This window comes from Dendrobium catenatum, unplaced genomic scaffold (assembly GCF_001605985.2).
Source record: "Dendrobium catenatum unplaced genomic scaffold, ASM160598v2 original_scaffold_112318, whole genome shotgun sequence".
NCBI classification, from domain to species: domain Eukaryota; kingdom Viridiplantae; phylum Streptophyta; class Magnoliopsida; order Asparagales; family Orchidaceae; genus Dendrobium; species Dendrobium catenatum.
Window position 1 is genome coordinate 35,651 of NW_021430753.1, and position 18,018 is coordinate 53,668.

At 37.6% G+C, this 18,018-nt stretch overlaps 1 protein-coding gene across 1 annotated transcript in view; it reads right to left on the minus strand.

Moving 5' to 3' along the window:
- Nucleotides 1–393: 393 nt before the first annotated feature.
- LOC110116771 (pentatricopeptide repeat-containing protein At4g20090) overlaps nt 394–18,018 on the minus strand; it is a 33,706-nt gene continuing 16,081 nt past the window's right edge. The window contains exons 3-5 of the mRNA XM_020850472.2: nt 9,867–10,352; nt 2,006–2,107; nt 394–1,893 (exon numbers count right to left, since the gene is read on the minus strand). Coding sequence (XP_020706131.1) covers nt 400–1,893; nt 2,006–2,107; nt 9,867–10,298 — 2,028 coding nt within the window. The 5' untranslated portion in view covers nt 10,299–10,352 and the 3' untranslated portion in view covers nt 394–399. The remainder of the gene's footprint in view (nt 1,894–2,005; nt 2,108–9,866; nt 10,353–18,018) is intronic.

Below are 18,018 nucleotides of genomic sequence, written 5' to 3' on the forward strand. Positions count from 1 at the left end.
ATATGGTTCATCTTATCGAGGCATTCAGTTAGACAATAAGTTGGTTGAAATTAAAGTTCTGATAGTCCTAAATTTAGGTTTCGTTTGAGACCGACTTTCATTTTACTTTTTAAAACAGCTTTCAAGTACAAAAATTTTAATTTTTTAATAAAAAAAAGCTGCTTTATGCTGATTTGCATGAGGCTATAAGGAATAGGCTATTCTTCTTTACTTCGCAACTAAGAAGTACAAAAATAAGTTGTGAATTTATACTCCAAAATTTTTGAATTGAGCATTAAGTCAGGCCAATGAAAAACAAGAAGCTCAACGTAGCAATAAGAAAAAAAAATGTATATAGTACAAGGCAAAACAATGATCACAAGGATGGATACCTTCTCATCAATTCAGACCTCGATGGTGCTAAATTTTCTGTCTGAGAACGTGGCGTAGCTGAGTCTTGTGGCTCTCCATCCTTGCTTCCAACAGCTTTGCTTTTAAGCTCTGCTTCTGCGAAGCTCGCGGCCACTCAATGCATCCCTTTATCCCACGGGCTAATTGAGGATTCACAGATTCCGGCGAACTCCACTGATCTATCCTCGGCGGCGACATTCTTCCATCAGAAAGCCTTCCATTTAACAATTCAACTGAGCTTTTCTTGAGGATTTCGCCATTATTCGGACATGAAGATCTCCACAGCCTAGTTATGGAGGATCCCTTCTTCAGAGAATAAACCTCACTAATCTCATTCTGTTCTTCACAATTGTCTCTGCTTTTTCGACCGTCCGTTCCACTCACAGATGCATTGTTTTCTTCACACCTTGCATTCACTGAAGGCTCGCTGCCTCCAGGAGAATTGCTCAATTCCTGTTCTTCATCAGGACTAAGAGTTTCCCAATCACTATCTTCTTCTGTATCTCCGTCGGAATATCTTCTTGTAGGTTTCTCTAAAAAGACATCAGTTGCGGGACTTACAGAATGTACGTTAGAGTCACGACTTGCAGGGCTATAGGCGTAACAAAGTTCAATGTCCCTCTCATTGGTTTCTTCTTTTGGCTGAAGTTCTTCAAAGACAGCAAATATGTCCTCAGAAACAGGTGGAGGTTGGTAGCTGAACTCCTTCATTTCTTCAACGTTGACCAAATCTATGGCTTCTTTGAGGAGCTTTGCTTGTCTAATATGTGATTTTTCCGGACTTTTATTAGTTTGGGTTCTTAAGAAAGCTTCTAGTTCAGCTTGCAAGTTGCTCAATTTTGAATACTTATCCTCAAGAGCCAGTTTTGCATCTAATAGTTTCATTTGAACCCTCTCCTCACGCCAGACCTCGGCCATTTGCAACATCTTTCTCTCCTCCTCCACTTCCTCTCGGATCTTCATGGAGTCCCTCTTCAAAGCTTCAACCTCAGCTTTGTCTTCTCCAATCTCCTTTGCTAGCTCTTCGCAAACCTCTTCCATGAGCTCCCTTCCTTTCATTTCCTTCTCATAGTCTTGCATGAGCCGCTTTGCAGACAACTTGGCCTCTGCAAGCTCATTCACCAACTTGGAGTTGACAATTTCACCCCGATGACGGTTTTTTCTCTCCCTGCTCAGATCACTCTTCATGGAATCTATTATAGCCCGAACCTTCTCATGCTCTCTACTGCGCCATGAAGCCTTCTCTTCTGCAAGCTTTCTCAAGAAACGATCCAGCTTTTTTTTTACTAATTGCCGCTCTGCCTCAAGTTCATAGATCCGAGATTGAGCCCCTTTAAGCTCTGCTTGAAGTGAAGAAATCATGGAAGCAGTTGAGACCTGTTGACCTTCAAGAAGCTTCAGCTGGTTAAAGATTTGGAAAACCTCCTCAGACGTCCTCGGGCACCCAGCATCCCACTTTGTAGCCCTCTCCATTGCATGATTAGGCAATACAGAAGAAGCAAGCTGAATAAAGCCATATCACATAAAATTGAATAAACAATTAATAAAAAAAAAAGAAATCAAATGGAGATAAAAAGCTAGAAAATATCAATGATGAACATGAAGTTCAGATTACTTTATGAGGAATAGAACTTGAAAGCCCATTATTTAGACTAAAATGCAGATTTGCATTGTTGTCATTGCAGGCATGTGGAGACTGTAAATTTCCACGAACATGCTGCGGAGAAAGAAATTTAACTGTCAGAAGAAAATCGTATCAATTACTAATCAAATGAATAATCATCACTGAGAAAGAAAGCATTCATTACTTTTATTCAGGCGAATATAATTAGTTATTTCCATAAAGAATAAATGGAGTTATTTGAGCTTTCATCGGGCAATGAATGAGACTAAATAAGTAAAAATTAGAAAAGACGAACGATTTAAAATTAATAAAAGGGAGATTTAGTATAATTCCCATCTATGCATTGATCAAGACATACCCAAATTGTGTAACTACCCAAAATATGAAACGTATTTTAAAATGAAATATTTGAATTTTTGTTTGAATTGGAGCGTTGCGGCGCTCATCTTGAGAGCATAACGGCATCAGAAATCATCGCTGCAGAGGTGAAGCCTCTATTTCTATAGTAAATCTTGATTCAACATGCAACGCTGCGGCTTTGGATCTGAGCTTTGCGACGCTAGGTTTGAGTGCTGCGGTGGCCACTAACAGCATTATATATATATATATATAGTTCTAATTATGTATGCCATCACCACTCACCCTCCCTCACTCTCTTTGCTTGGTCGGGAAGTAATTGAAGAGGGGAGATGAAGAGAAGGGAGAAATTCATTCGGGGTATTTACATGATATTACATTAAACTGATTGATAGATAGAACTAAAATCATATTAATATTGATATAACTTAACATAGCATACTGACATGACTAATTGAATGATAGTCCTCTTTATCAATTTTTCTTATAATTTGATAGATCTCTTTTGATTTTATTGATCATTTTTATTTTATTCTTTATTTTAGAAATTTTCTATTATGTACATTAGTTGATGATTGATATTAGTTAGAATAAGAGAAAGCATATTGAATTCTTTGTCTTGCATTGAAGTTAGTGGTATGTTTTGATTATTTGTTGAACTTTTATGCTCTTTATGCAGTTTTATATGATTTCAAGTAAAGATAAGGAGCCTACACCATGAGGCTAGATAGTGATGATTGATTTGGTTTTATTTAGGTTATCTAATTTATATATATTCTTTTATAGAAAGTGATGGCTATTATATACATTTTTGAATTTTGGTGCTTGTAGTAGAATGTAAATTTGACAGTAATCATATAATTATATTTTTCTACTATTTAGTTATTTATTTTAATGCAATTAATTAGCTCTAGGTGTTAAATTGATCTAGTTGTAAATAATTAATCATTGATTGTTAAAGAAAAGATAATAAAGAGAGAAAAAAAAGAAATTCTTCCACTTTAGATCATGGGGAGTGACAAATTGGCTACTGTTTTTCTTCTACATATGATACTTCATCATATTGATTTCATATATGTAAATGCTTGAACAATTTGACAAGCCCTCATGCATGCGAAAATGTTTTTTGAAGAATTTTACTCACTAGACGATCGTTTGCATGATCCTTGATCCTCTGCACGATCAAGTGTAAAGGTCTATATGACCAAATAAATAATGGCATAATATTCTTAGGATTGCCCTATATGATTGGACTTTCTTGCATTGTGTGGCAACCATTTTGCTACTCAATTTCATCATATGATTGTATACTCCATGAACTTTGTTATGCATATATATATATATATATATATATATATATATTTTGAAGGCGTTGTATCAAAGCAGACATTGGCTACTTATTAGACTTTTCTTCCTCATACTTTTTTCTCTTCCATATTCTAGAAACCTTATACACTGCTTTTAAATCCCTTGGATGGTTATCTTCCTTCTTGGTTTATTTGGAGAGGGAGTGATGGTGTTCAACAAACCTTTGGTGAGATTAATGGCTATAAGGATCTTTGGTTTAATGTTTAAAGAAGGATTATATAATTTATGGTGGACTTGTGAGGGGTTTAAAGGAGTGTGCTAAAAGGAATGCCAAGACTACTCCAGTTTGGACTAATTTGAAAGATCATTTATGGTGTGGGTTTTATATATGAGATAATTGGCTTGAAATGATGATGTAGGTTACATATCACGTGAACTTTCAATCTGGAGTTGATGGTGAATTTTAATGGAATTTAAGGGAATGTCGAGGTATAGGGAACAATACTAGGTTCTAATATTTGCTAGTTTAGCTGAGAGCTATATGAAAGAGTTCAAAATGATTTTTATGGGTTGGGTTATTGGTTTGTTGGTATTGGAGGATGCTTATGAAAAGTATGAAGTGGTGTGAAGTGTTTAGTGCAGGCGGTAGAGAGGAGTGATGAATAGCTTAAGGGACACAAATATAATTACTCATTCTTATTAAAAAAAAGAAACACACACTTGAGACCGCAAGCACCAAATAGATGGAGAACATTTCTCCAATAAAATAGCTTATTCAAAAATTAAAAATTACAATGTATATCAACCTATATTTATAAGCATTACAAGACTCTTGGGTAACTACTTTGAAAAGAAATAATGGAGTGAAAAAAAAAAGGAAAGAAAAAGAGGGTAGGTGGTCATTACTAAGGAGGAGTTCCAACCATTTATTTTCAATACTTTCATTCATTATCAACACCATGTCATGAGCTGCCATACAAGTCCTTAAAAAGAAAATAAAAATTATAAATCCCAGAAACATATAAACTTTAAAATACTATCTAAAACCAAAATATCAAAAATAATCCCGACCATTTATGATTAGACTTTATAATTGGGCACTTTCTTTAATTTTATTCTTGGGCTTCAGCCTTAACTCTTGTAATAGAGTTTTTTACTTGATTGTCTTCATCCATATGATGAGCCACATCAAGGAGAGAGGAAGAGATAGAGAGAGAGAGAGAGAGAGAATATGTAGGAAGTTAATTTGGGAGTTGAGTTCTTGGAGTTTTAGTTTGTGTCGAGGTAGAAAAATGATTCTATTGTAGGAAACAATGTTTTTATTCCTCACATGTATTTTCTTGTCACTTTCATGAAGCAATTGATGAAATATGATTTTGACAAATTTATCATGGATTTCACAAATAAAATTATGATATTACCATTGTTCATAAGTATTTTTATCTGATGTTTGTGAGAGATTGATATGTTACATGTCTTCCCACCATAATTGATCCATTTATTTGTTCTCAATCATGTGAAACCCTGATAGGATTGATCCATGTTACATGATCTACACATGCTTGTATACTCTATGATGTATCAGTGTATCACATACGATCCAACATGTTTCGCCTGTAATCCTAAATAATTCTCTGCATGGTTCAAACATTTAGCATATAAATGATCATATGACGGACACGAATATTACAGGCTCTATGTGATGCATGAATGATTCCTACATACATCCATAATTATGACATCTTGATGTTACGTGATTTCATATGATATGTATGAGATTATGAAAATGATAGCAATGCTATATGAATGGTTATAGAAAGAAGACCCACAGATTGACTTATACAAAAGTCGCACAATAAAAGGGCGAGTTGATTGCCTTAATAATAAATTGAATATGGCAGATTTTGTCATTGATAGTTTGATACTGATCTGGAATATGAGGATGGAAAAGTACCATGCATTTAGCATGGGTGCTGCATGCCATTAACTAATGGGTATGCTAATATTTAGGTACTACACTGATTGACAAGCACACCGATGAGCAACAAGTTGACAAAACTTGGTATTAAGGAAGTTAATTGGGTGATTGCATTTACAATACTGATATTATTCCTAACAATGGGTGATTGCTCATCTATTGATTGCTTTGGAATGCTAAGTCAATTATTTATTTACGTTAAATATGGAATGATAAGATTGACTATGATACTAATGTGGTATGTTTCTTTACATAGCTACAATTGATTCCAAGTGATATAACATGTTTATGTTCTATGTGCATGCTTGCAATTGACGATGCATAGTAATATTAATTGACATACATGTTACATGATTTATTGGATATCTAGACCTAGCAAGTTGTACTGATATCATTGCTAGCATGCATATCATTTCTTTTGTGTATTGAATTATGGTACATTTCCATCGACCCACTTGACTAATTGCCCACAATATGTATGCTTGCATGTGTCCTCACTTTTAAGGAAGGGTAATAACCCTAAGAAGTAGAAGTTGAATCTAAAAATTATTGGATAATATGTTGATGTATATGCTTCGTTTTGTAATCATAATTTGTCGCATATGTTATGATGATGTACATGAAAAATGGTCATGATTATTCTATAATTCTTTTTGGATTGTAAATAGAGCAATTGACACAAATGAAAAGATTGTTTCTTTTATTTGTTGTATGCTAATCAATAATGTTTTAGTTGGATCTGTGTGCATGTGAATAGAAATATGATCTTATCCCATTGATTTTGGTTTTCAGGTAAACTATGTTATGAAATATATGAACAACATATGTATTGCATAACTAAATAATATTCTCCACATCTACTGCATCCTGGATAATTGTGATTCAGTACAATATAGCAATTACATTGGATTGGGGTGATATGTAATTTTAGTGGTTATAATATTGATACAAAGGAGATGGATTTAAGCATACTGGATTCAATGTTTAAAATTGCGTATTCGGGTATTGAGGCGTTTTTCATTAGTGAGGCGAGGCGTAAGCCTCAAGGCGTTTTGAGGCGTAAGCCTCAAAATCAATAGATTGCGTAAACATAAAATTATAAATTTATTATATACTAATGAGTAAATATTATAAAACATAAAAAAACATAAGATATGAAGTGAAATCAAAATATTTCAATAATAAGACAACATAAAATATAGTTCAACTCAAAATTCTATCTTTCAGAAATCCCAATATTCTTTTCATTAACATATAATTCCGATTTCAAAAAATAAATAGCAATGACATATCACATAATAACTCATAAGCCATCAGCACTGTCATCACTAAGGGGTTCTTCATTTGAATCATCATTATGGTGAACTGCTCTCTCCCCTTCCTCCTCTCCTATAAAGTCTAATGTCGGGCATTTACTTCAAGATTTATCTAAATTTTAATATATATCGTGTGAGGTGTAAGCCTCATGCCAGTGAGGCGAGGCGGGCCTCAACCAAGTTGAGGCGCAAGCCTTATAAAAAAACTCGAGGCGTAAGCATCGAGGCGTTTTTTACTGGAATTGCGCAAAGGCGGGCCTCAAGGCGAGCCTCATATTGCGCAATTTTAAACCATGACTGGATTTATAATCTATTGCATAGATTATTGTGGATATATTTTCTAGAATTAAAACTGGATGACTAAAATGGAGATGCCCTGGGAATATTAGGTGATAAGAAGATACTATTGAGACTAGGAGTGCATTTGTGATAGCTTTTTCATAACTTTACTTTATAGACCATCATTATGCTTTGTTTGACTTTAGATTTGTAGCCATCCCAAATAAAAATAAACTTTATAAAATTACAATCAAGTAGGGAAATGTTGTATAAATTTGAGTATTGGACAATACAAAATTAGTTGATACTTAAGCTTAAAATGAAAAAAAAAAAGAGAATGTGAAAAAATTTCAATTGATAAATCATTAATGATTAAGTTAGAAGAATAGTTTGAACAAAATACATTGAAGATTAAGAAAATTGAAAATAGAGTTATTGCGGATTAGAATATACGCGGCGATAGAGTTAGAAAGTTCACGTCTCAACGTTGTACGGATATCCAGCACACAAGCAGAAGATGAAAGAACACTAGGATTTTTATGTGGAAAACCTTGCGCCCAGTTGAAAAAGTTTCACTAGTGTTTGTTTGAAATACAAGAAGCTGACTCGTCCTTAAAATTTAGGACGATCAGATTACAATAAATCTCTTCAGGATTGAAAATCAGTTACAACGTCAAACAGAGTTCCGACGTCACTCGAAGATTGGGCTGAATTTTGGCGTCCTTCAGAGGTTGGGTAGAATTCCGACATCGTTCGAAAATTGGGTGGAATTCCGGCGTCGAGTAGAATTCTAGCGTCACTTGAGCGTCTGACAGAATTCCAGCGACGTTCGGAAGTTAGGCAGAATTCCGGCGTCGGGCAGAACTCTGACGGTGGTCGATGAGGAGTTATTCCCTCCTATCCTTCTCTTCTCCTTCTCTTCTTCTTCTTGCTTGGGTCCCCTCTCATGAGAAATGAAGGGTCTATTTATAGATATTATGGAGTGACATAGCTTGTAAATAGGTGTGAGATCAGGGGTAAATAGGGAGTGGTCGAATGGACAGACGATATTGAATCCCTTTATCGTGCACCATTCGTCAGACATTTGAAGGTCTTAATGATGTCAGAATTCCGCGATCTTGGGCTCGTTGGATTCGTCTCGCCGAGCCGCTCGATTAGACTATAAGAACGTTATATTTGGAAACCGTTTGGTAACTCAAATTATGGTTTGAACTTTCCAACAACACTTCAGGTGCTTGATTTGGACTCATTTGGGCTCGGATTGAGTCGAATTTGGTGTCGTTGAGTTCGTATTTCCGAGATGCTCAGTTTGGTTGTAAGTTAGCTGAAATCGGATCTCAGGTGATCCCAGATTTGATTTTTGAAGTTTCCGGCTCAATTTGCCTCAAGATCCGTGCCCGATCAAGATAGTTTTTTGAGGATATATCAAGAGTTAGGTGGCCTATACATGTAAAATTAAGGGTATAAAATGCTTTAACCAAATGAGTAGATAAAATTTATGCTAAAAAGATTAATTAGAAAAATGAGTAGACCTACAGTCCGAGGTTTGCGGGATATCCGGAATTTTGGGCAGCAGCTCGATGGATACAAGGTATGCAGATTTTTGATCTTTTGGTCTTTACATAGAGGTCAACATCAAGATGATTTGTGAAGAAAAAGAATTAACATATTAGACAATATTTAATAAGAAAAGAATTTAAAAAAAAAAGAGGGTCTATTAAGCCGACCCCAAATAATTGGGATGAAGCTAACGATGATGATCTAACAAAGAATAGGGCAAAGAAGAATAATTAAATCCATAAAGCAACACCAAATAGTTGGGATTAGGGTAATGATGGTGATATCTAAAGAAGAGTGGGACAGTTACTGTGCGAAAGAAATAATTTAACTCGATGGGAAATCTTAGATCTCATTGTGGGCATAAACCTAGTTTGCTCGGGGCAGAGAAAACTTGCAGCCCGCCCCATAAGAGAAGAAAGGTGCAGCGGGCGATCATTGGTATTGGTGACTCTGAGCTTCTTCCTCTTAGTCCGAATTCTGATTTCAATGCTCCGCACCTTGCCTTTCAAAGAATCCCAGGTTTGAACCAGATTGATGAATAAGAACTTTCTGACATGAGATTTGGTCATGATTTAACAAATGGATGTACTGTAAATGGAAGGAGCACAAAATGCTCGTTGATTTCAGAAGATAGGTACTCGCTTGATACATCCTTCATAACTTAAAATACTTGTCAGGGAACAATTATTAGACAAATGTTAACACGGTTGGGTTAAATGATATCTCAGTTTAATCAATGAGGTTAAAAATACAGACATATTCCAGTAACAAACTACGCATCATGGTTAAAAATTCCCAGCAAAGCAAACTAGATGAAAGTTGGATTGCTTCCTTGTTCAATCCATCAACAAAAGGCTACTTCGTTCCCTGATTGCGAAATAAAGAAAGGGGGAATATTGGGGGATTTAAAAAAAAAAAAATTTCGAAGAGAAAATATGACAAAAATTTCAACATTTTCACCGCCATTTCAAACAAGAATCCAGATCCATACAAAGCCCTAAAGACTAAAGGCTATAAAATTTAAAGTTAAGGTGGAATGTCTCAGTGGTCCTACCTCAAAACCTAGTAAAGTACCACTCGCCTCCCTTCCACTACCTCTGCTCAAGGTAACCTCCTTGAGCTGCAAATGCCAGATCCCAGCAGCTAGTTTCCTCGCCGAAACGGCTTCCTTTTCCCTTCCGCGAGCACTCCTGGCCTTCCGAGGCGTGTTACCTCCGGCTTCAGACAGGGGCCTACAGGAACAATCCTCCTCTTCGAACTTCCATCGCAAAAGAGGCGTCCCTGGGCCACTCCTTCCACTTGCCAAAGGGCCATCCGTCCTCCGGCCGGCGCTGGAACGGGGAAAGCTATGCTTCCTAATCCGCCTGCGGGGCTGAAGCGGTCTGGCCGGGTGGAGATGCGAGTCCGGTCGGCGAGCTACGAATTTAGCAGATACGTTTAACGGAGACTTCACCTGCGGATGGATCACAGTAGCCGGTCCCGGCATCGTCTAAGATTTCCCGCGAACTCTACCCGGCATTGAGAGAGAGAGAGAGAGAGAAAAAATTATTGAAGAATTTCATGTATATTTTAGAATCTTAATTATTTATAAAAATAATTGTTTTTATTTCTATTTATTAGGTTTTATAAAAAGTTTATATAGGATGAGAAGACTAAGAAGATAAATTCTTATACATATTATTGCAACATTAATTATTATTAATTAATGCTATTTATATTAAATTTATATAACAATTACATAAAACAAACGCTTTGAGATGAAGTTAAACTAACTAACCTTATAGGGCCAAGGCTTCACAAATATCAACTAAGGCTTCATTTGTGATAGCTTTCTTACTGTTCGGTACTGAACTTCGGGCAGAACTAAGGGCGTAGCTTCCCCTCTAGTTTCTTAAAGAAGCTTTTTAGTATAAAAAAATTAATTTTTATATTAAAAAATTATTTTAAGAAGAAATAAAAAAAATATCCCAAACGAGCCTAAGTCTAAATGCTCAAAATACTTGCTGCTAATGATGAAGTAAAAATATTTTTTCAGGATGAGATTAAACTACTATCTCCTTCAAAGCCAAAGAGATCCACAAATATAAATCAAGGCAAAATGCCCTAAAATGCCTACAATTTTTTACTATCCTAGTCGAGATCAAACTAGCACTCCAATCAAATTCCTTATTTCTAATTCAAAGATTCCTTATTGAAGAGGATTCTAGCTCATTGATCTAATAAACTCTCAAGACACACATCCAATGAGTCATCACCCAAATATTTTTAACTTCAATCTTTGATAAATTAGTAGGTTCTTACTACACAAGGGAGCATTTTAGCCAATAGATATTATATAATAAAACTATAAATATCCCAATTTTTGTTTAATAGTATATCCCAATAGGGGATGATCATATGTTCAATTTATCTCTTTCAACTTGGGTTCCATGAGGCGGACCTTGGAAAATTTTGAAATACGAAGGAGGAATTCATAGTTCTTCCAGACGTAGAGCTTGCAGGACTTTGAAACCAAATACATTACCAACAATGAAAGTAAACATGTTAGTAATAATGTTTTTAGTTAGTAGCCTACCTACATCACCTTATAGATTTCCATAACATAGGGGGTGTTTTAGCCAATAATAAATGCTCAAAGAACTCATAGTGTTCATGATACGAAGACATTAGTTAGGCTCCAAGTCACTACTATCCAAAGTCTGACTAGTAGGGTAGAGACTACTAGTATAACACAAGATTAAAGGATATCTCTGAATAGAAATATAAATGCTAATCAAATTTGGCATCACGAGTAAGAATACTATATCAATTAGATTGCAAAAATAGTCCCAATGAGAGTAATACAAAGGTTTTCTTAATTGGGCGGCGACCCTATGAGACTATGAGCTATAAAAAATATTGTTCATACTATTTTTGAGATGATAATTTGAAGTGTTAGATAATAAAAATATAAAAAGCATTGTGTAAAATTTTACTTTTTAAGAGCTACTATTAACCTAAATGTATGCACATATAATTTTTTATATAATAATTAGATGTTCAATTATTTCAAATGATAATAATTTTTTTGTGTATAATATTTTATATTACATTAATTAAATAATAATTTCTTAATTAATATAATAAGAATTTAAATAAAAATGATTTTTCAATAAACATTTAAAATTTTCAACAATAATACTTTTTTTTTAACTTTAAACAACCAAATGGTGGGAAATGAAGCATTATTCTTTATCACGGATTACTTTTTAAATCTGGCGGTGAGGAAAGGACGAAGACAGGGCGCAGTATTAGATTTGGAATCCAGTGGGGATATTTTCGGAATTTGCTTAAATGGGCCCTTTCCTAATCACGTGCCATGGGTGCCCAACTGAATGTTAGCTGTTTTTCAGAAACAGGAAACAGGATTATAAGCCAATGAATATTAAGGCCTGCTTGTTTGTGTGCGTATGCATCTTCCAAGCCGGGAATCGCTGGGGAGGTATCCGAGGTGGTGCACGAGGGATATGGGAGCCCGGAATTTTTTAGTGCCACGTCGGCACCGCCAATGCAGATAGTAGGCGGGGCCCGCTTCATTAAAAGAGTTGTTTAATACATAGTGAATTGAATGTGAAACAGTGAAAGGCAAATAATATAAAAAAAAATTTGTGAAGATTTCTAATTTGTTAGTTTGTGCTGAGATTAATTTAAGCCTAATTCCCGAAGCTCTTAGCTGATATAAGCTTAGTTTGGGACAGTTTTTTTTTATTATTTTATAAAATAACTTTTTAGTATACTAACAAATTTTGAATTATAAAATTCATCAAAAAAATTATCTTTATCGGGCACGAATCTCAATGCAAAATCAAGTTAGAAACTTCCAAAATTAAAATTGGGACCTTCCGAACTCTGATTTCAGTAAACTTATAGTCAAACATAATGTCTCGGAAATACGAACCCAACAACACCAAATTCGACTCAATCTGAGCCCAAATGAGTCTAAATCAAGGACCCAAAACACTGTTGGAAGCTTCAAACCACAATTTGGATTTTCAAACGGTTTCCAAACATAACGTGCTGATAATCGAATCGAGCGGCTCGACGAGACAAATCCAACGAGCCCAATATCGCCGAATTCTAACATCACTAAGACCTTCAAATGTCCGATGAACGGTCCACGATTAAGGGATTCAATATCAGTCGTCCATCCAACCGCTCCCCATTAACCCTGCATCTTTTACCTATTTACGGGTCATGCCACTTCATAAATATATAAATAGACCCCTCATTTCTCTTGAAGTGGGCTCCAAGCAAGAAGAGAAGAAGAGAAGAGAAGGAAGAAGCTTCTCCTCGACCACCGCTTGAGTTCCGCCGGACTACCACATGACGTCGTTGCTCCGCCGGACCACCTCCTGACGTCGTTGCTCCGCCGGACCACCACTTGAGGCCCTCACCTCTGCCGCATAACCACTGGAGGCCCTCACCTCCACCGGACTACCGCCTGACGTCGTTGCTCCGCTGCACCACCACTTGAGGCCCTTCACCTTCGTCGGACCACCACTGGAGGCCCTCACCTCCGCCTAACCACCGCATGACGTCGTTGCTCCGTTGGACCACCACTTGAGGCCCTGAGCTCCGTCGGACCACCACTTGAAGCACTGAGCTATGTCGAACCACCACTTGAGGTCCGGACTTCTGCCGGACCACCACCTGAGGCCCGGACTTCTGCCGAACCACTACTTGAGGCCCAGACTTCTCCCAGACCAACACATGAGGCCCGAACTTATGTCGGACCACCACTTGACGCCCAGACTTCCGTCGGACTACCACCTGAGGCCCAGACTTCCGCCGGACCACCACCTGAGGCCTGGACTTCCACCGGACCACCACATGATGCTCGAACTTCTACCGGACCACCACTTGAGGCCTGAACTTCTGCCGAACCACCACCCGAGGCCCAAACTTCTGTCAGGCCACCACATGATGCCCAGAGTTCTACTAGAGTACTGACCTACTACAACGACCTTTCAGACCCCTATCTCCTGTCGACTATGATTCTTCTGACCTCTGTCCCCTTTTATGGTTCTTCCGACCTCCATCACCAGACAACGATCTTTTTGACCTCTATCTCCTATCGTTTACGGTCCTTTTGACCTCCATCGTCTACTATGATCCTTCCGACCTCCATCACCAGACAACGGTCTTTCTGACCCATGTCTCATGTCGACTACGGTCTTTCCGACCTCCGTCGCCTACTATGGTCCTTCTGATCTCCATCACCAGACAATGATCTTTTTGACCCCGATCTCCTACAAACTACAGTCTTTTGGACCTCTCTCTCTCCTGCTGACTACAGTCCTTCCGACCTCAATCACCTACTATGATCCTTCAGACCTCCATTACCAGATAACAGTCTTTTTGACCTCTATCCTATCAACTATGATCATGCCGACCAAACAAACATATATTTATTGTAACTCCCACCATGTAATGCGCTCTATATGATGTATACTTGTACCATTAAGCTAAGGTCTTCTCTAAAGGAAGGGCCTCATTTGTAATCGACTGCAAATACTAGTTGATTCATTCAAACTAGGCTATGCCTCGTAGTTTTTTTCCCTTTTTAGGGGTTTTCATGTAAAAACTCTGATGTCTCTTATGAACGCTACACTCTCTCTCTTATCTGATTGTGTGCTAGATCTTCTTACAATGTTAAGATGTTAAACTATATATTTATCTACCACCACGAATACTCTAGGACACAACAAAATTATTTTTGAAAGCATTAAAAAAAGCTTTTCGAAATGAAGCAAGAATTTATGCCAAAATATTTCTACAGTTATAATAATGCAATAATAATTGTAATGTTTAATTTTTTGATTAATTTTAATCAAATTAAGAAATTGATTTAAAAATTATATTATTGTGTCCTGAAACATTCGCGGCAGTAGAAAGATAAAGAGTTTAGTCACACATAGATAAGAGAGAATAGGGTGTGAAAGTAATAAGACAAACATTTTTATGAGGAAAACCTTGAAATGGAAAAAAAAAAACCACGAGGGTTGGACTAGTTAAAAATGATTCCAATAGTATTTGTAGTTGATTACAAATGATGCCCTTTCTCGAGGGAGGGTCTTGACTCAATGTATCAAGTATACATCATATAGATTGTATTACAATATTACATGGTGAGAGTGGAAAAAAATCCAATGATGTGAGAATTATTTTCAAGAGAATGTTGGCTTGTCCTAGGACCATAATCGGCAGACGATAGCAGTTGGAGGGACCATAGTTGACAGACGACAGAGGTCGTAGGGACCATAGTTGGGGGTGATAGAGGTCAAAGAGACCATAGTTGGTGGGCGATGGAGGTCGGAAGGACTATAGTTGTGCGATTGTGATCGAAAATATTATAGTTGGGTGACAATAGTAAAAAAGATTATAGTTGAGTGATGGTGGTCGAAGAGACTGTAATCGGACGACGGTGGTCGTAGGGGCTGTAGTCGGGCGACGGTGGTCGGAGGGACTGTAGTAGGGAGACTGTGGTTAGGCGACTGTGGTCGGGCGACTATGGACGGAGGGACTGTAGTTGGGAGACTGTAGTTGGAAGGACCGTAGTTGGCGAGCGAAGAAGGTCGGAAGGACTGTAGTTGGGAGAATGTGGTCAGAAGGACCGTAGTTAGGTGACGGCGGTTGGAGTGGACCGTAGTCAGGCGAATGTGGTCGAAGGGATGTTTGGTGATGGTTGGCAACCAGGTGGAAGTCTGGCGGCAGTAGGTGGCCAGGCGAAGCAAGTATGAGAAGGAAGAGAGATCCGTGAGTTTTCTTGCCACCTGACTTCTTCTCGACCATTGCCAAGCTATCGATCTTCATCGGACTTCTGCCCAGCCACCAACCGTCGCCAGATTTCTGCCTGGCAACCGACCGTCGCCGGACTTCCGCCCAACCACCAACAGTCGCCAGACTTCCACCTGATTACCGACCGTCATCGGATTTCTGTCCAACAACCATCAAACTTCTGTTCTACCAACATCCGACTTCTGCTAGACCGTCATCATTTTAAACTCACACTAAGTGCAACTCACATCCTGGACTACTGTATATTGATTCCCTCAAGTTTAGGGATGGGCCAATCTTTGTAACAGATTTGAACAGTAGTGGAATTGTTTCAATTGGGCGTAACCCCATGATATTTTTCTTTTTTCAAAGGTTTTCACTTAAAAATCTCGGTTTTTCTAAATTTTTAGTTTATGTGTTGGGTCTCCATGCAACAATAGGACGAAAACACTCTTACTTTATCGCTGCGAATATTTTAGCTCGTAACTATATATATATATATATCATAAGTATAAGGGTTAATAAATGTTAAAAATATCTGCTTGAGAAATCCTTATCATAGTAGTAACATCATAGAGGTTGATAGTAAGGTTTTTAGCATTGAAATTCAGTTGTGATGCAAGGTTGTTGATATGAGAGATGCAAGCAAAATGGTAATAACAAGGGTGAGAACCTCAAGTTTCTTCATGGAAAAATTATTCTGTGTGGACACCGAATATAGTCCGGAGACTAATCAGAATACCCCATGTCATCCATTCGCTCGGTACCACGGCTAGGTACTGCTCGGTAACGCTCGGTACCACGATTAGGTACCGCTGACGTGCATTCGCCTCCGAACGTAGAACTGTGTCTGACCTCCGCACAGAATAATTTCTCCTCTTTTTGATTGTGAAAAGACTTTGCCTATATGGAATGGTCTGTGATATTAAGAATAATTTTTTTTTATTTGGATTTCGAGCTAGAAGGCATATATAATGGGGATCTTTTTTCCTAATCCTTAGTCCTCTCAAGATTTATAAATAAAGATTTAGGTCAATTTAGGCCAATTTTTTATTAAAATTGAGACAAATCTAGCAAAAAGAAACCCTGGAAGTGATAACCTTTACAATAAAGGCCTACTTAATTATTGTTAAAACGGATGATAGTGGATATAGGAGACTGTGAGAGGACACATGGATGATGAAGGTGAACCACTGGAGGTGGCAAGTGGCTTCCTTGGGTGGTCATCATCTGTTGCAAGAGAGAGAAACTAATTAATTTCTATTCACAAAAATAAATGCACATGATTACAGCAATGATACTTGATTGCTATGTCGGCCAGACATGCATAGTCTCACTCAGTCCAGCTAGTTCACAAGGCTTTTGGGGGGCTTAGATCTATGATCTTCTCGCTATATGTGCTTCAGAAGTCTTGAAGATTATACTGGAATTATATGAAGGGTGGCCTATTTTTTAATGATTTTGTAATTGTTGCGGGCTAGGATATATGTGGCAATGGAGTTAGATTTTTTTCGTCTTAGTGTTGTATGGATATCCATCACCCAAATAGAGAACATAAATTTTCTTACGTGGAAAACCCTGGAAAAGGGAAAAACCATGGGGCCGCGCTTAGTTGAAATGATTCCACTAGTATTTGAAGGGATTGCAAGTGACCGATCCGTCCTATTGAAGACGTTCTGATTACAATAGTCAATTGTCAGGTTACAATCTAGTGACAAATGGAGATTAGATAGAAATCCTATGACGTTTGTTGGTTAGGCGAAAATTCGACGTTAGTTGGCAGTCGGGCGGAAGTCCGACGTTAGTCGGTGGATGGACGGAATTCTGGCGCCAATCAGTGACCGGGCGGAAGTCCGGCGATAGTCGGTGGCTGGGCATAAGTCCGGCGGTGGTTGAGGAGGAGTTTGGTTGCAAGAGAGCTCTCTTCCTTCTCTTTCTTGCTTGGGGTCCTCTTTCCATGAGGAATGTATAATTTTTTGAGAGTGGCATGCATGACCAACAAATATTAACGAGATCAAGGGTAATTTGAGAGTGGTTTGAATGGACGGTTGATGTTGATTCCCTTAATCGTGAACAATTTATTGGGCATTTGAATGTCTTAATGATATCAGATTCGATAATCTTGGGCTTGTTGGATTTGTCTCGTTTAGCCTCTCGATTCGACAATAAGCATGTCACTTTTTGAAGTTGTTTGATCATCCAATTTATGGTTTGAATTCTCAAAATGCACTTTGGGTCATCGTTTTGGGCTCATATTGAGTCAAATTTGGTGTCGTTGGGTTTGTATTTTTTAAATGTTTAGTTCGGCTATCAGTTTGTTGAAATCAAAGTTTAGGTAGTCCCAAATATAATTTTAGAAGTTTCCAACTTGATTTTGGCTCTTCTAGATT